Source organism: Athene cunicularia (assembly GCF_003259725.1).
Source record: "Athene cunicularia isolate RWA chromosome 4 unlocalized genomic scaffold, athCun1 chr4_part3, whole genome shotgun sequence".
NCBI lineage: Eukaryota > Metazoa > Chordata > Aves > Strigiformes > Strigidae > Athene > Athene cunicularia.
The window spans coordinates 4,531,037-4,556,965 of record NW_020799100.1 but is presented as its reverse complement, the minus strand read 5'-3'; the positions used below and the strand labels follow the sequence as shown (position 1 = coordinate 4,556,965).

General features: G+C 35.6%; 1 protein-coding gene across 1 annotated transcript; it reads left to right on the top strand.

The window, feature by feature from the left end:
- The first annotated feature begins 427 nt into the window (after positions 1 to 427).
- On the top strand, positions 428 to 25,396 carry RADX (RPA1 related single stranded DNA binding protein, X-linked). Its single transcript, XM_026848566.1, has 14 exons — positions 428 to 565; positions 1,443 to 1,635; positions 4,774 to 4,882; positions 5,034 to 5,125; positions 5,220 to 5,342; positions 6,404 to 6,511; positions 8,158 to 8,325; positions 8,892 to 9,052; positions 9,528 to 9,739; positions 10,899 to 10,967; positions 16,231 to 16,310; positions 19,637 to 19,930; positions 21,225 to 21,395; positions 22,270 to 25,396. The coding sequence occupies exons 1-14, from the start codon at positions 455 to 457 to the stop codon at positions 22,413 to 22,415; spliced, it is 2,037 nt and encodes a 678-aa protein (XP_026704367.1). The 5' UTR covers positions 428 to 454; the 3' UTR covers positions 22,416 to 25,396.
- Positions 25,397 to 25,929: the final 533 nt, after the last annotated feature.

Below are 25,929 nucleotides of genomic sequence, written 5' to 3'. Positions count from 1 at the left end.
GGGGTGTCACACCTGGAAGCTGCCTTCGAAAAGGTGGTCAGTGCTGGGGGCCACGGGCCTGTCCACGAAGCCTGGTGAGGAGGAAGGCTTAAGTGGAACTTCGGCACACGTGCGATGTCCTGGTAGGCTCACGACAGTGTCGTTTGTAGTAGCTCTTCTGTTCATTTGACAGCACTTCTGTGCCATTTTAAATGGGTCATCAGGCTTTCAATTAAAAAAAAAACCATAAAAACCAAAGAGACGATGTGTGCAGATAGCTCAGATGCTAGAAACATTAAGAAAACACACGTGACATCCTGCTCTGTGGACTTAACTCCTGAAAACTTAAATGTTTAGTCATGAATGCTCTTTTTTGGGCTTTGTACTGTCTTTTTTTTTTTTTGTCCTTACCTTTGGTCTTTTTTTACTTTTTTTTTCCTTAGTCTCCAAGCTGACTTCTCTTGGTCAGTTGGAAATGACCTGGAGAAGCAGAATTCACTTCCATCCACTTCTTGTGAGAGTCCTTTACAAATCTAGACTAAGGTACTACGGGAAACCAGAGAAAAAGCTGGATATGCCTTATCAGGTAAAGAAGGATAAATAAATAGGTTAATGCTCTAATACCTGTAGGATACTTGGCAATCATTATTCCCAAATAGTTAGCACATGAAGTTAAGTTTTATGTTGTAGCTACTATATATTAAAAATGCTACCTTTGCAAAAATGCTGAGCTCTTAGAGTGGGAAATGGTGAATTTAGCGATTGTACAAACTTTGGTGGATGTGTTTCAGTTACTATAATTCAGTTGAGCTTTTTGTGAAGAAAAAAAATATTTGGAGTTGTTAGTAACATAACAGCCTAAATGTTTCTGGTCTCTGTGCTGTGGAAGTTAGAAATAGTATGTCTTGTCAAAAAAGAAACAACAAAAAAGGCAAACATTATAACAATTTGTATCCCCTAATTCTCTCACCCAGTGACTTCCAGATTGCTTGACTGTAAAATTCTTGATGATTTTTCCTAATATGTTTTACTTGTGATATTTTTGTATAGGGCCTCTTGGAAAGGGAGATAGGAGGTGTGGTGGGTTGGTCCCAGCCAGCATCTAAGCACGCACCTGCTGGTCTTCGCTACCCCCAGGTGCTGGGGAAGAGAATTGGAAGAGCAAAGGCAAGGAAAAACCCATGGGTTGAGATAAAGACTTAGTCTTAAACCTTAGAGTGAAACTGGCATCACCTACCATTACGGAGCACGGGAAAGATAAGACTTTGGGCTGGGGTAGTAGTGGCAGAATTCTTTTGTGGAAATCTTCTGGTATTCAGTACAAATTTTCGAACATACTCTGTTTGTAATCATCAGTGAAATTGTTCATGAGTTGAGTAGCTGATGCAAAATAGATACATACCAGAATGATGATAAATAAAAGGTGAATGTATTTTGTCTCTTTTCTCTCTGTTTTCTTTTAGGCTTACTTTGAAGTTGCTGATAGTTCAGGCATGATGTCAATGGTTTTGTGGAATTCATTATGTCCTGAATGGTATAACAGTATGAAGGTTGGCACGGTACTTCTTCTTGAACAGTATGCTGTCAAAACCAGTTACCCATATAAAACACAGCCAACCCCAGGGGATTCACAGATGAAGAGATTTGCTACAATTGGTTAAGTATTGCAGAAACCTGTTTTGATTCAGTGAAATAAAGCTGTAAAAAGGTAGCTCTTCACAGAAAGAAAATAGAAAGTGAATCGTTGATGAGACTAATTGATGTCATATATCCTTAAATATTAGCTCTGACAGGTGTCATAGCATCCAGGTTCTTATTGTTCCCTGTTCATATTTGGATTATGTCTACAAAGTTTATTGCCACAATTCGTTCAAACCTTTATTTTAAAAAAGAAATAAATAAAAATCTGATTTCAGGTATTGGGGTCATAAAGACAGGCCCCTGGTACTGAATTTTAATCTGAATCTACTTCCTGAGTAATAATGCTGGTATTGTTTGTGCACTGCTCACGCTTTGTTCCAGGTCACTGAAGCACATGGTCACCTCATCTGACTAGATTTTAGTGTATGTGGTTAAGGCCCAGACTATCTGCAAAGCTCCACTGCATAAAAAGTTGCATCGATGACTGTTTTCTGTGCTGAAACAGCAGCACCGTGGGCGTGTGTATATGGAGAGTATTCCTTGGCTATGAGGAAGTATTTTCTTCCTTGCAGTTGTTTAGTGTGACACATACTCAAAGGAGCTGTGCTACCGAAGTACAAGTGCTGCAATGTAACATTAATAGCCTTTCAAACTGGATTTAGTCAACTTTTTTTTTCTTCTACTTTGCTGAACATGAGTTCTTTCCCCTTTCGCACTTTTATGCTCAGAACAAAGTGACAGCCAACATGCAGAAAATTCAGATAACTTCCTTGAAACAAGCAAGTATGTGCGCTACTGAAGGATGGTGTATGTATAAGTTATTAACAATGGCAGCCTCCTAATGCGGTTGAAACAGTGCACGAAAATAATATCTTTGCTGCCAGAATCAGGGTATTCTTTGCCTTAAAATCAGATATTAACATCTGAAGTGTTTGTGATGAGTTGGCAGGAGAGCAAAATGTTTAGCCAGAAGTGTAAGTTTGTGAGGGAAGCTATTGATGATTACAGGCCAGCCTTGAAAAGTTATATTGCCACAAAACCTTTCTTCAGGAAAAGGACAGAATAAAATATGCCTTCTGAGGTGACTTTCTCTATGGGCAAATGTCACTTCATTTTAATGGCTTCGTTCACACAATACCGATTTCTGCAAGCCTTATTTGGGTAGAAATGTTAACAGAGATCAAAATGGAAATTAGGCTAATGGGCTGTAAATGGTAATAGATGTGTAATGGAAGAATTCAAAGTCAGTCTATAGTAAAGTGCCATGGTGTATTTTCAGACCATGAATTACCTGTAGAAATTACTAATCTTTGGTTCATATCAATGTCTGTACAGTATCTTTTTTCTTTTCTCATCAGAAAGCTCAGAATTTTGTCTTAATATGAGCTTAAAAAGCACATAATATCATGCATTGGTGGATCTTATGTCCATATATCCTCTAAGAGGATAGTATAAAGAGAACAGAATATCCATTAAAATTTCTAGAGCAGTTATAAATTTGATTTTATGCAACTCCTGGTGCTTTTATTGTTATTGTTCAGATGGAGTGAAATATAATGCCTCACTAACTACTCTGTTAATATAAATATCTCTGTATTTGCCCAATATGATATTTCAGCTTTTGAGTGCCCCAAAAGTTCTTCAGCTAGTTAAAGGAATCAGTTCCAGTGAATTACTCAAGTTACTTTTTTCATCATTTTTTTCCGATTTGTAATTTCATGAGATCCCAACTTCCCAGTGTTTCCTTACAACCATTCACCTGTAAATGTTGTAAAATGTATCTGGAGGGTTAACAAGGCAGCAAGGGGAAGGGCTTTCCAAATTAAGAGTTCTTGCAAGCCAGTATGCTTCTGGCCTATTCCTAGGTTGCTGAGAAGCGAGGTCTGCATTGCTTGCTTCTCTTTGCAGCTGCACCTACTGAGAGGTGCTGTTTCAGAACCTAAAACCTCTGAAGCTTAAATAGTTAGTAGCAACACCTAGACTTGCACTGCTAGGCACTGTGTGCATTTCACAGATCACTGAATTTACGTGGTACTGACGAAAACTGCTGTTCCAAATGGCCTGGGCTGACCTTAGCTTCTGAATCATCGTGGGGTGCAATCCTGAGTTGAGTATGTGACTCTCATATAATCTCAAAATGATGAAACCGTCAATAAATAGTTTTGATGCATTGGAAAAATTTTCTTTTCCGGAATTTTCTCTGAGGTACTGTCCTAAAACACTATATGTAAAACCACAGTTGTCATCCAGATACATTTCTTATAAGCAGCAGCCAAAAGAAAAGTCTGAAGTAGAGAGTCTGATTGTATAACACCTTCCTAATGTAGCATTGCTAGGGGCTGGACAGAATTATATAAACAATTGTATACATTATTTATACCTAATTAATTCTCTGGGTGCATTATTTGAATAATTCCTTACCCAAACATCTTGTAGAAACTTCATCAGAATCTGTGGTTTTCATACCAGCAAGATTTGTCTTGTTATGAGAGAGACAATAGAGTTCCACCTTGTGTATTCTAGATGCTGAAGCCATTCCTCCTGTATCTTTTATCTGGTTGCAGAACCCCTCACTTCCCCCAGTGCTTTACCATGTTTATTATTCAGCATCTAAACAGTCTGCTTAATAAATTAAATTTTTCAGGTGCTATAGAATAGATATGGGAAGACCTTTTGTTTCCTGCTGTGGTGTATTTCTATCATATTAATAACTACCTGAACTGGTATTAGATGTGGAAGTTCTTATCTGCTAGACTGTCTTCTGTTTTACTTCATTGTCTGCAAGTCAGTTTAGATCTTAGTGACATTTGAGAATGAAGCTAGTGTAAGAATTACTCCTTATCTAATCAGTATTGTAGCATTAGTTTCTGTTGCTGGTTTTTAAAATATCTTGCTAGACAGGTCTAATTGATTCATGTAGGGAACTGGAAAGTTTTAACATTGCTCAGATAATAAAATTGCATTTTTGAATGCTGTACCTGAATTCCTTACTTTATTTTGATGAAAACATAGTCAGAATTGATTAATAGTTTCACAAGCAGTGAGATAAAATTGGAATATTTCATTTAAGAAACTTTACCCTTTTTTTTGTATTTTTCAAGCTTTTTTAAAATTTGTATTCATGCCTTAAATGTTACTCTTTTTTTTTGTCAGAAATCAGCCTTAATGTTCGAGACCCTCCTACTAAAATAAGTATTATTCCAGAAGAAATGGTTAAGCCAGAGTGGGGATTACCTGAAGTTAAATATCGGTTTATCACAAGGTAAAATAAAATTGTTGATTGTCAAGCTGCAATTTAAATTTTGCTACATTACACTGCATGTTAATTGGAAATGTTTTATGAAAAGTTTCTGAGAAAGCTTTTTGTGTTGTTATTAACAAATACCCATATTTTTGTTGTGTTTTGATTTTAGGTCAGAACTGGATAACTTGCCAAACAATCATTCCTGTGATGTTATTGGTCTTGTGACGTTTGTAGGAAGGGCTGAACGATCAAGAAAGAGAGGTCTTTCTATAAATATGACTTCCAGAATTTATCAAACAATTTTAAACTTTTTGAATAAATGCTTATACGTTTTTCTTACTATTTGTTTATATAGAACATGGTGAGGACTTCTGGCTCTATCGCTGGGCACATGCCATTGATGGGACCTCAGACCAACCATTTATACTGGAATTATTTGCAACTTCTCAGCCAGATGTGTTTGAGCATATTCACCCAAGTATTCATCTCTATAATACTTATTATAGTGTTTTTCCTAGTTGGTTTCTAATTTTAAATTCTGAGTATAATTGCCACTGAATAAAAAATTGCCATGGTTTGTCTCCTGAGACAGAAAATAGCTGATCAGAAACTAAAATTTTAAAATTAAAAAATCAGTTTTAAGTATTTGAAGCCCTTATCATATTGCAACCTGCCAGTTAGTCTGAACATATAAATGGGCAGCTGGGCCTGATCATCTGATCTCATTAATTTCAAACAGAAACTTAAGCACCTGGGGCAACATCTCTTGCATCAGAGTCAAATAAAGACAGCTGGTTGAATTTATTACTGTGTTGGTTACTGCATGTGAGCTAAGAATTATAAATTTCAAACTGGGGAATCCTTAATTAAGGATTTTAAATATTTCTTCTTGCCTTCTTTCTCTTTGCCTCCAAGCACTCGTCCTTAAATTAATACTGATGGGGGTCATGTACATTTTTTATATCATATGATGCAGGACCAGCTGCACAATCCTGTTAAGATTGTGACTGCATTGTTCTTGACCTTCTGGGGAAATGGCAAAGAATGACATTCCAGTGTTTAACTGAGATATTAATGGAACAGTGAGTTTGTACTCTAGAAGCTTTATAGTGGCATGTTATGATTTCTTGTGCTTTTCATGATTTTATGCTTATTAAGGTTGGACCGGATGATCCTTGAGGTCCCTTCCAACCTGATATGCTGTGATTCTGTGATTATCCTGAAGAAACACAGCCATCTAATATCCATATTTTTACTGTTTTTCACTGATATCCTACTTGGTAAAGTATCTCATGTTTTAGTCCTAATATGTATACTGAAATTTCCTTGCACAGTTATTAAATTGAAAAATTAATTGTATCTCCACATTGTAATTTATAACAGAGGCTCAATAGCTACTGAAACATTTGTAGGGTCAAGAACTAAAATGTCTTGTTTAGAGCGCTTAATAAAATTAATCCCTTATGTGTCAGTCTTGACATTTTAAAATCAGTGACATAGCAGGAAGAAAACTGAAGGTTTGTTTTTCTTTTTCTCCAGTGACATACTTGGTGTGTACACAGATGAGAGTGGTAAGGGACCTCACTGAGAATCCTTCCAGCACAATTTACCTTACAACTTCGAATGAAAGTCAAATATTCATTACAGGTAACTTAAACTAATTTTAGTTAGTTCTCATCTTCTTTGGAAAGAGTATTTTCATTTTACAACAAAGTAATCAGTGCATAGTATTAGTTTCTCTCTCAGAAGTGTCTTTGACTTAATAATGAAATATCATTGCAAAAAGAAAGTCAAATTGCGTTCTTGCAAGGCATTGATGGGTGTATCTCATGAAAAGTATGCAAGTATTATTAGGTTAAGTTACATGTTTACTAATTCACTAATTATTTCAGGCTGTTTTAATCCTTTGATAGTGTAACAATACAGACTACCACTTCCTTAAAAATGTTAAAAATCACTTCCAGCTTTTCTGGCTTACAAATTTCCTTATTACCAAAAAAAAAAAGAAGTATGATTGTCCTTTATTTGTCTTAGCTACTCTTTTTCACTAAATATCTGAAGAGCTGTTGTGTTTCATCTTTCCAAGTGCAACTTTCAAGTTTCAACTTTCCAAGTGCAGCCCATGTAGTCTCGGAAGGGATGTGGTGCTGGACGGCACTGAAGGAACAGTCCTTCTAGATAGTCTGAATACCTGGATCTGCAGTTGCAGTGCTCTCTGTGGTGCTGTGGTACTGTACACTAGATACCACCCATCAGCATGTCGCAGGCAGGACCTGGCACAGCTCTTTATAGTATCTTTGCTCTTGAATCAGCAAGCAGATTACAGTAGTGTTGCAGGCGAGTGATGTATGGGCCTAATTGCAAGGGAGTTGTAAGATGCAATAGGTGTATCTTTCCTGTGTTTATTTATCCAGATCATTTATTCAATTTTCCTAAAGTATCAGTCACCCAGTCCAAATCTTGCTGCCAACAAGTAGAAACAGAGAAAAAGTATGTGCTAAAAAAGTACCTGAACATAGTTCTATACACAGTCTTTCCTGACCAGCTAGGTGTAGAGTGTTTTGTGCTTAACTGGACTAGCAAAGCAAGGTGGTTTTTTTGTTAATACATTTCTGATTATTTCATTTATTCCTGAATGAAGGGTTTGAGAGGTTGTTTTTTTTCTTTGCTTTCCTGCAGCGTATATTTGTGCTTAATTTTCTAATTAAATACTTAAGCTTTCCCCCACCCTAGGTTTAGTTCATTATATGTCTCTTTGGGTTCTAAATGAGAACTACAGCTGGAGATTGCAAACCATTGGATAAGATCTGTTTCAGTTCAGAGGTTAGACATAGACTGGTCAGAATTACAATTTGTTTGATAAAACTGGTCCTTAGTCCCTATCTTGGTTTTAAAGCAGCCAACAATGAATACATACCTTGCAAATTACCTGTCGGTAACAATCTTTGCTGAACCCTGTGAAGATGATGTATCTGTTTTGTCCTGCTAATAAACCAATTTCTGATCATTTTACTGTTTTGTATGCTCCTGCAAGAAAGTATTCTAGTAGCGTTTTTGCTAATTGTTTTATTTCTTTACGTTACTTTACATTTGTCTAACTTTCACTTTCAAATGTGTTAGTCAAGGAATTCAAGAGACTCATTTCATAAAACACTGTTGAGTAGTAGAAAGATGTCTTTTGTATTCTGTAGTCCAGTTTTTCTTAATTAGTTTTTCTGACATACTGTTCAGGATAGTTTCAAGATGAGAATGCTTGCTTTGGTTTTAATACCCATTTATTTTTGTTTTGAAAGGGTGGCACAAGGGCCAGCCATACACCAAGGATACCAAAGTGAAAAACTTCATTCAGTGGACTAAAACACAAAGTGAAGCTGATCAAATGAAGAAAACTGTCATTGGTGGCTATTATCCTTTTCCACGACCTCCAAATAACTTTTTGAAGTATTGTAAAAACAATAAAGGTATCCTACCATCAAGTATCCTTGAGATTTGTAGCCTTTTTCAGTTCAGTCTTACTCCAAGCATTTAAAGCATCAGTTAAAAAGCAACACAGTTACTGTTAGCGATTACACAAATTTGTAATGTTGTGCAAGAAAAATTCCCTTTCATGACTAAATGTATCATAGACTAGATTCTCATCTTACAGAAAGTATCATGGCACCATTAGCTGCAGTAAAGTGCAGCAGCTTACATGAGCTACAGATCTGCCCAGAAGTTTTACTCTGAGTATTCTGCTAAATCAGAATTGAGACAGTTATACTGAAGAATACAGGGAATTAGAAATTTCACCTGAAACAAAAAATGTAGTGTCTGATAACACATGCTAAAAGATGCTTGTGAGCTAATAAGGTTTATTGTTTAAATTTTTTCCATGTCATGTAAACAGCAAAAAGATATAAAATTCTTCAAAAATATAATTTTAAATCAATTGAATATTTAGTAACAAATTCCTACTTCTGAACCTTGCATTCAGATATTTTGAAGTTGTATTTCTTTAAAACTTGTTTCTGGAAATTTCTTTTTGCAGTTAAATCGGTTTTGAAAGCCATAGGTGAAATGGAGAAAGAGATTGAAGACTTGCACTACAGAGAACACAAGCGCATTGCTGTTCAGGGAAAAATTAGTGCCATAAGATACATCAGCTCTAGCAATGCAGCTGAAGAAACCTCAGGAGCAGAACTTGGTCAGGTACAGTGTTTGAGAATTAATGTTATAGCACTTAAGCAGCTATTATTATAATTAGAATGGAGAATTTTGCATTTGAGTTCAGAACCTAGTTACACTGTCTTTTGATTAATTTCATTTGCTATTTTGAGAGCAAAATTTTTGAAAATCATAATTTAGCACTTTTTAAAAAGTGATGATTCAGTGCTTTTCAGAAAGTGTTGTGGCAGTCCTCTGTATAACTAGGTAACTGTTGAGAAGTTACGAGTTTGACTGGATAGCATAATGATAATCAGAACGCAGGAGAGACAGCTACTGCAGTATGCTCACTGTCACTTTCTAGACAGAATTTATCTTATTAATATGATTAGAAGCTAATTTCTTCTAGATACAACATGACTTTCAGAAGGTGGGGTAAATTTTTCCTTTAAAGCTTGCAGATTTTTGAGTTGGAACTAATAGCTTTGCTTTGAAACTCTTAAACCATTAACTGTTGCAGACAGATACTTCTCAGTCTCTTGAAAGTGCTGCTATGTCCAAACAAGACTGTGTTCACAAGGGGAAGAACACCAACCTTCAAACAAAAGAAATTCAGTCATCTTTGGGGCCATGCTGCACTCCTGGGGAACAACATCAGCACCAAGCTCTACAGTCAAAAAAAAGTTCAGTCAAGAGAAAGATACCGCGCAGGTTAAATACAGATGCAGAACAGTAAGCTCTCTTTATAAATACGTACTGGATCTTCTAAAAAGTGTTTACAGAAATTAGTTGAGAGACAAGGCCATAAAAATATATAAGAAAGCTTTAAAAGCATATATAGTTTGATCTTTAAAAAGTAGTTAGGTAATTTTCCTGTCATCAGGTGATATATAACAATTATACTGTTCAGGCTAATGAAGGACTGATTAAAGCAGGTGCCTGCTTTGCAGTGCTCTCTTCTGATTAATATTTGTTCTACTTTTGTGGTTAATCTCACAGATTTGAAATAAAAATAGTTGATACTGGAACCATATATAGTTTAGTGACATAGCAGTGGAACCGGCAACGCTTACAGTGGTGAGGAAATAAGATTTTTTCACTGGAATTGCACAATTGGGATCTGGTATACCTGTTCCTTAATTTCAAACATACTTTTTTTTTTTTCTTTCTGATTAATGGAATGTACTGCCTGTAGCTGTAACTTGCTGTCAGAAAGGCAAGGAGATGGTGGTCATGCACTAACCTAAAGGCTCGAAATAACTTGTAACTATGGCTCTGCTTGTGATGGGATTTCATGAAATTGTATTGCATCTAGTCAGACATAGACAAAGGGTATCAGTCTGATATAAGGAAATGGAATAAGACAGAGTAATTTGTCTGATAAAACTGTATTAGATTCAAGAGTAAAATGTCCGCTTGTATAAGACTGCCCTTTGTTGCAATGTTTGTGCAAAATCACATATACCCATACTGAGTATTAAAAGCCTGGCATATACTTTGACAGATTTAATGTTACAAAAATCTAGCCAGGCACTTTTTTTTTTGTAGTGGATTTCCCATGCTGTAAAGGGCTTGGTTTTCTTCTCAACTTTTCACATCCAAAAGTCATAGTGTGGGAAGAGGGGTGGGTATTTGGAATATTTTGAAGGAAAATGAGATTAAATATAATTAAGATTGAATGAAAACTTAAGACCAAGAAAACCCTGGTGAATAGAAGTTCTGTCTTGGCGGTGTTACAGCAAACTTGTTAGTGGATTTCAGTTCCATAAAAAAATTCCATAATTTGAGTGTCTTAAGTTAGTTCTGCCTGAAAGAAAAACATGCATTTTATTCACTTTGTGTTTCCATTTAAATAAATACTATAAAATAATGGTGAATTTCCTACTTTAAGGGGAAGAGCATCTGTTACTCCTGCAACACCTTGCCTCTATTACACACGGTCTGCAAGAAGGAAATTTGGGTAAGTCATGTGAAGTTGATTATGTTAAAGAATTGCAATGGTGAAACAAAGATATTTGAAGTGAAACTTTTACAGGTCAGGATTGAAAGTGAAATGCAAGTACAGATTAGGGTAGAGTTTAATATTTTGTATTCACTTCCTCTGCACTGTTTCTAGTTAACTGGATTATTTTCTTCTGAAACATCATTCTGAGTGTGATATTAAACATATATTTATACTGCTACTAGTGCTACTTAGGGAGTATATAGTAACAGGGGTCCATCTTGGTAAGCAGAGTAGTATATGTAGTTTTTGTTTGAGAGATTACAGTTCAACTAGAAAAGTCAAAGGTAGGAGGGAGGGATGCTTAATTAGCCAGCAGAGTGAACATTGTAATAGCATTAATGCATTTTCTAGCAGTGACTGAGCTATACTTCATCCTTGATGCTACAGAGGTGTGAGTATAGTTACCCCTGAGAAGCCACTTGGCTCCTTTTCCTACCCAACACTCAGTCTTTATTAAGCTCAGCTTGGATCTGGAAAAGGATATTTTTTTAAAATCCAGATAGGAATTTCAAATCCACAGCCCTGAGAAATCTGGAACTTAATGAAATAACTACACATGGGAAATTATTAAGAAAATTGAATGAGTGTTGTTATTTGCTAGTCTGGGATAAAAAGCTACTTTCCTTCATGCATTGTGTTTAAGGGCCATAAGTTCTTGTCATTTCTTCCAAACACAGCTAGGATAGTTTGAGCATCTGAACTCTTTGGTGTCAGTCACTTCAGATGTTTGGGTTTTTCGGCAGCGGTGCTTTGGACTTGTGTCATCAGTACATACACCCCTCAGTTGCCACATTTGTTTACTTTTAGCACCTCTTCCTTTCCCCCTAAAACAAAGAATCATGGTACTAGGGATATAGCAACAATAGTAATGATGTAGTTAGTCATTCTGCAAGACCATTCTGCAAGTATTACTGCCCTATAAGCATGCCTGTTTTATTGAAAAACATTTGCCAAAACTTTTTCTGTGGGATAAATGAGTCTCTCTTAAGCCTCCATGTCTTCATTGTTTCTTCTGGTCCTCTTGGCAGATACTGCATTTTCTAGGGGAAAAATGTTGCCTGGCTCTGCAGCCTGTTCATTAAAAACGTGACGCCTGGCTTTAAGGTCACATCTCTGCAGGTGGTGCAGGAGTTTGCAGGGACTTGTGGCACAAATCCATAGGAAAATCAGGAATTTTTTTGGAATGTGAGGAATCCTATTTTCTTTTACTTGCTGAGAAATGTCTTTTTTTTTTCTTGGGGGTGGAGGGTGGGAAGAATGTTTTTCTCCCCATTTCTTGAAAGTGAAGCAAAAAGTTAAGGCATGTTTACTTTGTCTCTGCTTTTCTCAATCTGCTTACTCTCCTTGCTACCTGTGTGTGTCCACTCTATGCCGTTAGTGCTAGAACCCCAACTAAAGGAGGAGAAAGTGTGTGTTGGATTATGGAAAGCTGGTTCACTCTATATAATTAAAAGGTAACTTCTGTGTTTCTGTAATTAACTATGAAGTTGTGCTGAATTCTCCAAATTTCAAAAGAAACATATGAAGAAAAATAGCCTGATATACCTTAAAATTGCATTGTTTTCTGTCCTGTTTCTTAGAAGTAACAAAATGTCAGCTCTCACTGAAATCTTTAAGTTGATGAAATAACAACAGTAGAAATATATTTTGAAGTACATATTCTATCAAACTATTTTGCAATGAGTATTTTGTGCAGTTTTTCAGCATGTGGTTGCATTTTAAGTTTCCTTGGTTTTAAACAGTAAAAGCTTATTTTAAGGCTCTATTGACAACCTCAGTTCCTCCATTTCAGGTAACTTATTTATCTGATTATTAAGGGTTTCAGAAAGAGCAAGTTACAAAGAAACTGGCTAATTTAATATTATTATTGACATTTATATCCTTGCTAGTGGAGACATTTGACATAAATATGCTTTTAAACATTCAATATACCCCTGAGTAGTTTAATTGATAGTTTATTGTGTATGGGGAAAGATCAGGAATTTCAGAAAGGCTTATTTTTATGTGGAAGTGAAAAAAAAACAGTAGTTCTCTTAGTGTTTTAGTATTTGTAAGTTTAGCACTGCAGTTACCATAGAGTTGCTGGTACACTACCTGCTCACACTCTACACTACTTCAAAGTAACTTGTTTGTATGCTTCTATTCTTGCAGTTTCACTTCTAAATGTTTATGTAACTTAAGCCCTTTTCTCCTTTTTCCCTCCCCTCTGAGAGCTAAGGGATGGAGATTCCATTATACAGGGAAGTACAGCTTGAGGTTTGCATAACTGAAAGTTTCCCAGAATTTGACACTGCCTTCAGACCCCTTTTTCACATCAGTAGGAATTTTTCAGGGAGAAATTGGTAGATACCAACACTCAGTTTCTGTAAACTTGTCAAATTGTTGCAGAAGACTGTTTTTTCTGTTACTGCTGTGGTAGGTGCATATACCATAGTAGTGTCATGACAGTTAAGTTGATTTCAAACCAGCCTATAAAATAAGGCTTTTACCAGTTACATGTCAGTGAGTGGGGTGTTTTGTTGTTTTGAGGCACTTCAATTCCTCACATTGTTTGAGCATAGCTACAAGTTGTAACTATTTTTTCTTAATTTTATTTATCACAGCCCAATGCTTAGGAAACAGGTGTGAAGCACAAGACATGCTTATTTTCCTAATGTTTTCTGAAAGTATTCATCTGCCATCTATTTTGATTATTTTTTTTTCGTTGACAATACTTTAAAGTAAAATGACTGAAAAGCTGAATACCAGTGCATCCAGAAATACTGAATAAAGGCTTTTTTACAAGTGGGCATATGTAGAAAGGGGAGTCTGCAGAATGCAGGCTGGGAATAGCAAATTCATGTGGCTCGAGTTCTCATAAAGCTGGCATGGGCAAGACAGGAATGTGGCTGTTCTGGTGTACAATAGCCATGGCATATTGCAGGAAATGGAAGGATTTGGGTTAGATCAGGTGGCTTGCAGGCATACTGGCTGACAAAGAAACATATCAACTGTGTGTATAGACAAGTAGGTTTCTCTTACAAACCTAGCTCAAGTTACACTGTATGCACATCCAGCACAAAGCAGTCCTGTAAGAATAGCATGTTGGGCAGGTAGGAGAAATCACCCCAGCTACAGATCTGTGAAAGAAGTGGGGAAAAATTGTGGCAAGTTATTTTCATATTTTTCAGAGGCTCTGCTAGGTCTAAATGAGAGCCTATTCACCTCTAAAACTAGAGAATTTTTAAAGGAAAAAAACCCATCTCCATAACATCAACTTGTCAGCAGTATGACTTGGTTTAATCCTCTGCTTTAATGAAGGGGGAAGTTGGGATATATCTAACTTGACACGGTGATTTTTGAGCAAGCCTTTCCCAACATAGTTCTAGATTTTCATGTCTCTTGTTGAGAAGTCTGAGTCTCAAAAGTGAGAATTAGTTTTGTGGACATTAATTTCTAATTAGACTACTTTTGTTAATACTTTTGAAAATGTCTTCTAATGGCTTAAAAACATGATAATATAGCTGGTATGTCAATGTTTAATTTATTGTTATGCATACACAATAATCACTTTCCATGCTGGTTCTTGTAAAAGGAATTAATTCTTCACAAGATACTATTTTCATGGAAACATTCTTTCATCTAGAAATAATACCATAGGAAGCACAGTGTAATTACTCAATTATTTTAGAAAGAGACACTTTCCTGATACCTTTCACAGAAAACATAAAAATACTACCGGATACACTTAGATCTGACATCTTGCATGCATTTTTCTGAGGTTGCCCTGGACTTCAAAATTTGAAAAATACTTTGGACTACAAAGTCACGTAGAAACAGATACAAATTTTCATTTACTAACATTTTCAACACAACTCTGCTGAGAAGCTTGGGTGGTTGGTGGGAGACAAGTAAGGTCATGCAGTAAGGTCATGCTGTTTTAAGGTTCTCCAAGTGGCAGCTTTTTTTGTTTACAAAATTAGGTGGCTGAAACCTCAGTTGCAGTTTGTGCTGCTTAAATGAGAACTCCTTTGTGCTTAGAGTTGGAGATTACAAGGTGGTTGCTCCAGTACTTAGCCCACACCATGATGACAGGGCATTTCATACTCAAAAAACCACAATGTATTTCCTTTTATCTTTTCACTAGATTTTAGATATTTTCTGGGTTTTATGAAACACTGACATGAAATTTTCAAGATAGATCCTGTCTGACATGGGAAAAATTGAAAAAAAAAAACCTGTAAATCCTTATAACTGAAAAACAGAATGTCCCGCTAAACATCATGTTCATCTTTGATTCCCTTTTCACTATCTATGTATTTGCAGTTACAAAATTTTATTAGTAACTGCTTTGGTAGTCTGGAGTTTTAATGGTGCCTTAACAAAGTCTTGCCTATGTCTCAGTTATTTGTGGTGCAAGATAATCAAGATAGTTTTTTTCCTAAGTCTATTCAGACATTATGATGAGTTTATAACAAGGAATGGGGCAAAGAAGAAAGGAATAAATGGGCCTAGAGCTTATTTTACCATGTTGTGGCTTCAGAGTATCTGTTACATTTTTATCCTGCATAATATCCTAGGTAATTCGAGATTGTTAGAGAATAGCTGCTTTCTGTTAATTCAAAATTTCATGTTTAAAAATGAAATATAACAAAAATCTAGTTTACGTGATTGAACCAATTGTTAAAACAGGGTAGTATATCCTAACGAAAATATATATTTGTAATTTCTCTATCATTTTGGATTCTGGAATGATAACGTGGTGGCTCCACTCGTGCTTTGTTTTTGACTGCTAAAGGGTGCCAATATGAAAGTGCAGTGGCATGCTGTGCAAATGTTTTTTCAGAATCAGGTTGTAAACCTGTTGGCCATCTGTGATGTTCAGCTTTTAGTGTCTCACATGCTATTTCCAGCAGGAGCCCAGCAGAGGGCAACAAACACTGTTTTTTTGAGTGTAAAATGCTTTTTCTGTCTACTTCATAAGGCAAAGAACTTGTCCTAAGCTCTTCAAAACCGATTTACTGAGTGTAGCAGGTCTTGTTATGTCAAGCTGCTATGTTACAAGTCTTGTGTGATGAAACCAGGTACTAGTACCCACTCATTTGAGCTTGTATCATTTATCACTAGAAATCTGTCAAGCTTTGAACTTCTGCTGCTCAGTGTTTGAGGTTAAATAGGTTTTAAATATATATATATATATATATATATATATATATATGCTATAACTTTCTTTTTATAGCTTGGATGAATTTCAACATGAAGATTCCATGCAAGATAAAAATGGACAAGCTCTATCAGTCAGTTTACAGTGCTGCACAGGTACGTTGCAAATAGTTGCTACATAACTTAGGAGGTTTAAGTCTTCTACTTCTCTTCAGATCCAAAATAGGCAATCAAGCCTTATAACCCTTGTTTGTCAAGACAGCTGTTCCTTACATCTGGTTGCATCAGTCTCTGGGGAGCCACTGTTGTAAGGTATTGTTAATGTCATTCTGCTCTGTCATGTCCCTGATGTGTTCTAAAGGATGGCTGGAAGGACAGTGTGGGGCTGTTTCCCAGTATGGGGGAATAAATTTTGTGTTGCTTTAGGCAAGTTTTAAGTTAGTTTTGTGAAGTGCTTACTAGCATAAGACCATATATTTTCTGTTGGCAGTTTTCTTGCTATTGTCATCTACATGTGATAAAATTGTCCCTCTCTGGGAAGGTAGCCCCAAAGCTATGTGAGTATTTAATTAAAAAGACAAATACAAGATGTGGGGAGGGAATGGATGCAACATACAAGTCAGTGATAAGAATGATGTTTGGTTTAGGGATTTTTCCAAGTTAATATTACTAATTTTTTCTTTCTTCCTTTGTGATGAAAAATAAACTCATATTCCATGCAATTTTTGATATCTGTTTTTGGATGAAGAAAGAAACTTAATTTGCCTTATGTGCAACTTGGTCTGCTTTAAATTTCATGAAAATGCTTTGAAATGTTTTCCCGTTTTTAAAGCTGACTGAATATACTCTGAGTCATGTAATTTTCTCTAAAAGTTCATCTACTACTAGCATCTCTCCCAACATTAACATCTGCCAATTTACTTCTATGTATAGCTATATTATGTATAATGGTGTCCATCCTTTCAATTTTGCAAGGCAGCAGTTCGTCTTAATTTAGTAATGACCACAGTAGGTTATCTCTGTTGCCTGTTGATGATGACCTACTCCATTATGCTGCTTTAAAGCAATAGAAATTACAGTAAATTTTCCCAAATCTTTAATACATTAAAGAGACTGAAATTAGGAAAGTTTCAAATTGGAGAAAAATTTGTACAGATAAATGTTTAAAGGGAAGTTTTATTCCAGAGAAAGAGCAGCCTCAGTTACTATGTAGAGATCTGTTCTTCAAAAGTAAGAAAAGTAAGAAAGTTTGATAATTAATTACTTTATTGGTTGTAAGTCTTCGCTCAAGTTTCTTGTTGCTTTTTAAAATGAGAAATGAAATTGAGTGTTCTCACCTGAAATTATTTTTACAGACATTTCTGGTAGCTGTAGAGTTTATTGTGCTGTGCTGTTGCGCTCTCTAGTATTGGTGAGCTGTTGGGTAGATCTCATAAAATGAACGCATGTATGCAGTTTCAATGGGTTGGTTTAAAAGGTTGGTTTTCAAAAAAAAGGATGTGAAGATGTAAAATTAAATAGATGTCTCATTTCTTAACTGTAGTTAAAAAATCTTGCATTAGATACTTACATTTAGATATTTATAGCTGTAAAACAGATCTATTTAGATACTTTTATTCTTAAATTAAAATATAATTTACCCTGGTATTTCCTCACTGCATGTGAAACCCCATTTAACTTCAGTTGGCTGATATTTTGAGTGTAGTCCAAAATAAATGAATCAGTCTCTCATCTAATGTAAGTATACAATAATTATATGAATATGTTAGTAAATGTAGCTACTAAATATATGCACATATATGGGACAAGGTTCACTCAGTGGAATTTCATTTACTCCAGATACTGTTTTTTGCAGGAGGTATAAAGGAGGAGTAAAAGGTTGCAACCAGTGCTGTAAGATAATGAAATGTACACTGACTCAGATTTACTAACAAAAGTGTTTGCAAGAAACAAACTTTATAGTAACAGTGTAATCTGATGATCAAATTAACTTCTAAAATTTTACAAGAAAAAAACATCTACTGTACACTGGAATTATACAGTGGATTTAAAAAAATCCTCCTGCTAACTGAACTCAAAATAGGGTTCATCTCAATTGCTTTTTGTGGAAATCATGTGTTTAACTGTTCACCATAGCCATTTTTATATTTTTGATTGGTTTAGAGAAGAAAGTAGTCTGCTGCCAAGAGGCTCTCTGTACCTAGAGGAGTTCAGACATAGTATTTTTCTTCTAAAACACGGTCAGATTTTTAAAAGGTTTTAGCATCTTGTTTAAATAACCAGTGGTGGCTGTTCTCACTGTGCTGTCCTGATTACATGTCTGTTTATGCTGAGTTAATAAGGATTGTACAAGTAGGACAGACAGTTACAGCACCAATCATATATTGAGGGAGAAAGTAAAGTAATGATGGAAGTTTCAGAAAGAGAAAGGGGGTTTAGATTATGAAACTTTTTTTGTACTTTATTTGCCTAAGGTATAGTATTAAGTAGTCACACTTGTAGAGAATACTGTAATTCTCCAAGTAAAATGATGAGAAGAAACATTTCTTCGTGTAGCAACTGTCATGTGCCCCTTTACCTTTTATGGTGATTTCCAGTTCTGTGAGAAAAATACTATAGGCTGCTTTATGCAATTCAGAGCACGCTTTTAATTTCAGTGTTAGTGTCAATTTTCTTTAAATTAACTGTCCTTTGTTGTCGTAACTCAATGCAGCAAGACTCATTTCCCTTGTTGAATGTTCTTGCATGTGTTGTATGAAGTTTGTGTGCATACATTCTGGTTTCTTACATTTTTTAACATAAGAACAATTAATGACACTAAAAAGAAGCCAAAAAGCATGTTTGTAGAGAAATGTTGGGGTTTGTAGAGAAATGTTTGTAGAGAAATGTTCGGAAGGCTACTTGATAAGTTGTTTCACAGGGCATGGAGGAGCTACAGGGCTATACTGGGAATATTTTGAAATGAGCTTTCTGATAAGCTCAAAAGGTGGAATTTAACACTTCCCTTCAAAATGGGAGGTGATGGCTATATAAGCTTTTACCTTTAACAATCCTCAAGTTACATGTAATGGGAAAGAAGAATGGAGCCATCATTGACTGTATAGCAGGAAATTTTAAATGTAGCATAGTCCTCAATGTAAGCATATAGTTATTGTGCAAGGGATGAACAAGTTTACCTTCACTGTGCCCATTTTAAACTTGTTTTCATAGTTTTCTGGCTGTTCATTAAACAAGTTACATGCCCTCCAAAAATAAGCCATGATGATGCTCTTCGTGTGGTGAAATAAGTCTTTTTAGCACAAGTCTAGCCTCTGAGGTTACCAGTTTAATCACGTTCCAATCCCAATTTAATTCATTGTTTTGAACATTCTGCCATGTCTCCATAATTGAAATGTTCTAATGAAAATATTTTTCATCTAGCAGAGAAGTGATATGATTCCATGACCATATAAGCAGCTGAATATTTTCTGTGTTTATAATAGACCAAGAAGGAATGAGTGATGTACCTGAAATTGAAGAGATGGGAAGAACTCATGATTCATGGCAGAGTGATCTGTGGGCACAAGTGAAGGACAAGTTAATGAAATACCTGCACCACAGCACAATTTTCCCAGAAAGCATTCCACGTAAATTTGATTATGTGCACAAAGATTTACTTATGCAACAGTACAACCTTTATGCAGCAGTGCACCAGCCAAAAGAAACCAGAACAGATAAAAATATCAATGAGTTTAAAAGTGCTAGTGGCCTTGGGTATTACGAAGTGACAGTTCTGGGTAAGTAGTTGGTAGCTTGGCTTCTAAAAAAGCTTAAGCAAGAGCAGTATAACATTGTTGTTCTTTGCTGCATTAACTTATGAATGGCTTGAAGGTTTGTCAGAAACTGAATGGATTCCTCTATCGCTTGATTCTGATTATTTCTTGAAGTTTAAAAAAATTATTGAAGTTTTAGATTTCTGTTGAACTCATGATTTAGGACTTTTTTTACCTGAAGGCTGTAATTCTTATTAAAAATACCTTGAAATGAAGTTATCAATTTCTAGTATTTTTATATAATTGCAATTTTTTTTGATAGCCTTATGTGTATCATTTGAAGAATGTGTGTAGTACTTAAGCTATTGATTATTACAATTAGAGGTCCTGTTTACCAGTTCAACCAGTCTGACATAATTAGGTAAATTATTCAATTACTTGACAGCTGACTTTCCTGCTGGAGAGGTATTTATCAGAAACAAATTAATTGTCCTTTTCCCTTTAAGAATACTGTAAATACTTCTTTTGAGCTTTATTCTCATTGAGTTGTTTTTTGAGCAGTGATGCTCCTAAAGCTCCTTTCTTCCATGAAAGAAAATTTCAGGGCTGTATTTTAGCCATACTCATAACTGCTCTCTGCTGCTTCTGGTTAGCACAAAGTGTCAATTGATTGATCTTTATTTGTTAAAATATGTATATGCAAATTGATGTCTATCTGTTTGTTAGCATTACTGTGAGCTATTAATCTGTTTGAGTTTGGTTTCCCATTAAAAGGAGAAGGAAATTGTCTAGCTTAATGATGCTGATGTTAAAGTTCCCATAATTTGAAAGTTTCCATTATTTGCTAAGCGAGATTTTCAGAGAAGGTATTTGAATATTTAGTCTTTAGAATCCTGGGACTTACAGTATAATAATTCAGGACAACAGTAGCACAAGTACTGCACTTCATATTACATAGATACACTGGTTGTAAAATGAACTTCTTTTCCCTGAAGCAGTGATAAAGTTAAAAAGGAGTATGAGATGGTTTCCAGTGTTGGCTTAATATTTTCTGAGCTAACAGCATTGTTAGCCTTAAATCATAGTGTGTTAAAGCATCATATCAATTTGAATGTGCTCATGTATAAATACCTGTACAAGTATATATTAAAATGTATTTTTAGGCATTAGTTAATAATTAATGGACAAAGAACAAGTCAATAAAAATCAGTGTTTGGCCTGTAATAGTTTGTTTCTTTAAAAAAAAGAAAAGATGCATGAAGTTGCTAATGAGCTGGAGATAAATTTTTCTGCTAACTTAAATATTTTTTTTCCACAGGTATAAACCATGATGTAGCAATAGATGTTGCATTTCTTCCACTGGTTTGTCCTGAAGATCCCTATTTATTTCAACTGGAAGACAATCAAAATGATATGTTACTGTCTCATATGAGTTGCATCTCTGGATGTCAGCAGAAGGCCACTAGCAATGGAAGGCATTCACTTTCAAGTGAGACTGGCTTTTACTGACATTATTAATTTATCATTTCTTGTTTTATCTTTTAAGAGTTAATCCTTTATAGAAATCTCTGTTGGTCAGATGTTTACGTCTTCAGTGAAAGATACATAAATTCTATGTAGCCACCTTTAGTAACTTTTTAATACTGAACTTTCAAGGCAGTTTTTACTGGAGCTGTTCTCATACTCTGCAGATAGTATTTTAATATCCAAACCACAAACTCCTAAGTGACCTAGATAGTATTTGCAGTTATTAGTTGAGGCAAAATTATACTGACGTAGTCAGTATGTGTGTCTGAGCATGAGACTATTGGCTTGATCTGCTTTGAAATGAGTGGAGTAATTGTCCATTTGTCAATCCATTTCACTGATGTTACTTTGAACAGCTGCTTTAACACAACCTATAGTGCCTATAAACTGAATTATTTGCTTACTATTGAATTATATTCCTTCAGAATATGCTTCTAATTACTAGCACCTTCCAGCAAATATGGTGAACACTATTAATGTGTATAATACTGCAAAACGCAATAGAAGCATCGTGGTTTTCTGCATGTTTATATAGACAGACCTGATTTTATTTAAATCCATCTTTACTTTTCCTTGAATAATACTGTGAAATCTGAGAATCACTAATGGGTAAGTACTGCATATTTCAGCTTTTGCATATCTAAGTTCTGATGCTGTCGTTTCTAGTCATTGAATTCACTAACAATATTCTACCAAAAAAAAAAATAAAAAATCCCAGAGTAAGGTTTTTCACTGAAAAAAGCTTGAACGTGTACACATTACTGCATGGAAAACAGTATCAATTCACTATATGTTTTTACTGTATGTATATTAAAACACCTTTTCTTAACTCCTAGATGAAATTGTAAAAGCAGCAATGGATCTAGATGGCAAACATGTTGTCTGCATCTTGGACGTCTGTCACTTGGGTGATGACAAGGTGGAAGTCTTCCTGAGCAAAATCTACAAGACAGTGGAACCTGGTGTGCTGGAATCAGTGTAATTTAATAACTTATTTTTTAGATTTATATTGTTCAGAAGGAGGGAAATAAAATTGCTGTAACTTGAATACACCCTCTACACATTGCACTTTTCTAGAACTAGCAGACACAAATATAAAATTATGATTCTTAGAGCAATTGCAGTGGTCATCCATGTAACGGAGAAGGGCAATTGTTGCCTTTATTTTTTGGCAGTCTTGAAACAGATAACAAAATGTCTTGGTCATTTATGTTCAAGAAGGATGAATAGGCAATACAGTGAGCTTATTTTTTGATAGGATACCAAGGAGTATATATAGGATTGTTACCCCTCTCTCTCTCTGCCTGTGCACATACATGCGCAGGAAATGTCTATATCAGGGTGAGAACTGAGAAGAAGACAGGCTTTCCCGATATTAAAGGCAGTGTTTGCAAAAGAATTAACTGGCTGTGATATAAATTTAGGATAGAAATTAGAATAATTTTGAGGATTAGAGCTGTAATGTTCTATAGTGATCTTTTAGTGGGAGGTATTAGGGGCAACCTAAATGCTTTTTAGGGTTGAAGCTTACTGTGTTTGTGAAAGTGATTAAATACCACAGTGCCTTTAGTATTGGGGTCTGGACTCAGTGATCCAAGATGCCACTTTTAGTTCTTTTTTGCCTTAGCAACATCAGCAGCTGTGTCTTTGTATGTCTGCTTTTGTATATACAACATAGGGTAGTGAGTATAACACCCAAAGGTTTTTAACATATTTATTAATAAAATAATAATGAAATATTTTAAAAAATAAACTTTGTTATGGAACTTGCTTCTAGTTTTGCAAGAAGAAAAACTTTCTTCGAGGAGTGCTTAGCATGGCAGGATACAGTTTGTCACACCATAGAAAAATCTGTATTTTTGCTGTTGATCACCACTATCCTTTTTCTTTTAACCAATAGCTATATGCTGAGTACATGAAGGAGCTCAGCAGCTGCGAGAAGCTGCTGCTTCCACAAGAGCAAAAGACTAAAATTCTGTTGGCTTTTTGCCTGTAAGTAGCAGCTGACTCCTGCTGAGTTCAGAACCAAGTCCCACTTTTTCCCCCTATGTCAAACAGCCTCAAATCATTTATACAGCTGGGTCCTTAGGAAATTATTCTCGAGCAGGAGCTAAAATACATTGCTATGTGACAACTAGTATGAGTTCAGTTCTTTGAGAAGAAATGACTGCATTATGGAAGCTTGCCAATTAAATTATGCCATTATTGACCAAAAAGTTAATTTATAAAAACAGATTTTATTCTTTTGTGGAAAACTTCTAGGCACGTTTTAGCAGCCTGTTGGTAATTAAGGAGCATCTCTTTCAACTAGTAGCTTGTTCCTCTACCCTGGGGACAGTTGACCTTGTCTTCAAGCACTTGAATTCTGTACCCTAACTTCAGTTAATGGTAATTGAAGGAGGAATATGTCTTTATTATAGTACAAGTTCATAGGCAATTTCACTATATAAAGTAAAAGCCTGAACATTCTAAAGAAATTGATAACATTCTGCCTCTATAGTGTGGTTTACAGTTTTAAAATGCATTAATGAGAAAAGATTTAACTTAAATTGCACAGGGACTAAAAGTTAAATGTTACTATGTATTGTATGTTTATATTTTGTATGGATCATACAGTATTAGTTCTAGAGCAATGTTTGTCAACCCATGCCTATCAAAGTACCTTGTAACCTTGCCAGAGAAGGCAAATTTAATACATACCGACCCGAGAAGAGCATGGTGCTGCTCACAGTATGTTATTGTGTAATTTATTGCTTATGGGCATGTGAAGATTAGAGGCCATTGCTCTAGAGCGAGAGAGATTAGCACCAGCACTTCGTGTACCCAACTGAGCCATGCTGACTGTGTCAGCCAGTATTTTTAATGTAGATATGCTTCAGGCTGAAGTCTGATTTTAATGAAACCATTTTTTCTAGAAGCAATTTTTAAAGTAATTATCTTTGTATGAAAGGACTGATGTGGCTTACCCTGTCGTGGGGCCACTCTGTTCAGCTGCTCTAGCATCCCACCCAAAAGAAACACAGCCAGTGCTCTTTGCTGCGTTGCAACTGCTTACTACACTTTAAACACATAGCATTAATCATTTCATCCTCCATGTTAGGACTTCTTAACCTTAAAAGAAATACCAGAATGGTGTGGAATATGTGTAATATGCACTTGGGACTTTAAAGTATATAATTTTATTTTACAGAAGTGATGTTTGAAATTTTTATGGCAGAAGCTGGGAAGGAGAGATGCTTAGTCTCGTAGAGTGAAATGCCAGTGTTAGAAGCATGGGCTCTCTGTAGCTAGAGAATATTCAATGCCTGTAGTAGACTTGGAATTTCAATACACTGCGTCCTTCTGTAGAGGCACTTACCCTCATCCCTGTGTGTTACACTGAACTTAATATGCTGACTTCAATTTCTGAAGTGTTGCAGTGTTAATAGATGGTTCCACCACTCTGTCTGTCTCCCCCCTCCCTGCCAAACCCGCACTGCAGTACTGGGGCAAAGGTCCTCTCTGCAAAGAAACCACTCGCGCTGTTTTATTTCACTTGGTGTTTATTGACACAAGTATAAAAGCAAAGTATTTTTGATCCTGTCAAAACATGCTAATTTTGCCATGTTAAACCAAGATACAGAATCTTTACTCCTGCAAAATGGCATAGGAATAATCCTTTTTGCTGCTGTATATTGCCACTGCTGAGGGTAAAGTACTATCAGAGCACATTCTCTAACTGTAGAGTTCATAACCAACGGAAGAACTGTACTCTGAAATCTTACATTTGCATGTTTGTTATGTTTCCGGCATTAATTTCAAAGAAAAACAGAAGATGGTAAGCTGTATGTAGCTAATGGTACTTGCAAGTGTATAAAACATGCTAATTCATAGATCTTAGAGGTAAGAGCACTTTTGCATTAATGTGATGTAGAACTTAGTGCAACACTGAAAAATATAAATAAATGAATTCATGTTTGTAAATTTCTTGGATAATTTCTTTCAGTTTCTTTCCATTTTCTTTTCACTTCTGAAAGCTGTTTCAGTTTTCCAAGAATCTCCACAGTCGTATACTTCTTTTAAAGAATCTTCATGGAAGAACTAGGTCGAGCTTCCATTGAAATATATGCCACCAGCTGGAGCTTCTCTTGGCTTTCAACATTGGTTCAGCATGACTTGTGCAGAAAAATGGGATAAAGGTCTTTAACTTTACAATTTGCTCTTTATTTTTGTTATGGACTACAGAGTTCTGACATTAGAAAAGTTTTCATTTTTCTAAGAAAACAGGAGTTGATACTAGTAATTGTTACGAAATACAACGCTGACTGAATTCAGAGACAGAATCTATAGAACTGACACCCAGAAATGGAGAGTTGGGTGATAACCAAATGTCTCAGTGTGAATCTTGATTGTGACCTACAGTGTGAAAATGGGCTGAAAGAGGTAGTTTCCTTCTGTGATCAGTTCAGGTGATTGTCATTTGCATTGGTATAAATCAATGTTAAAATCAGGCCATT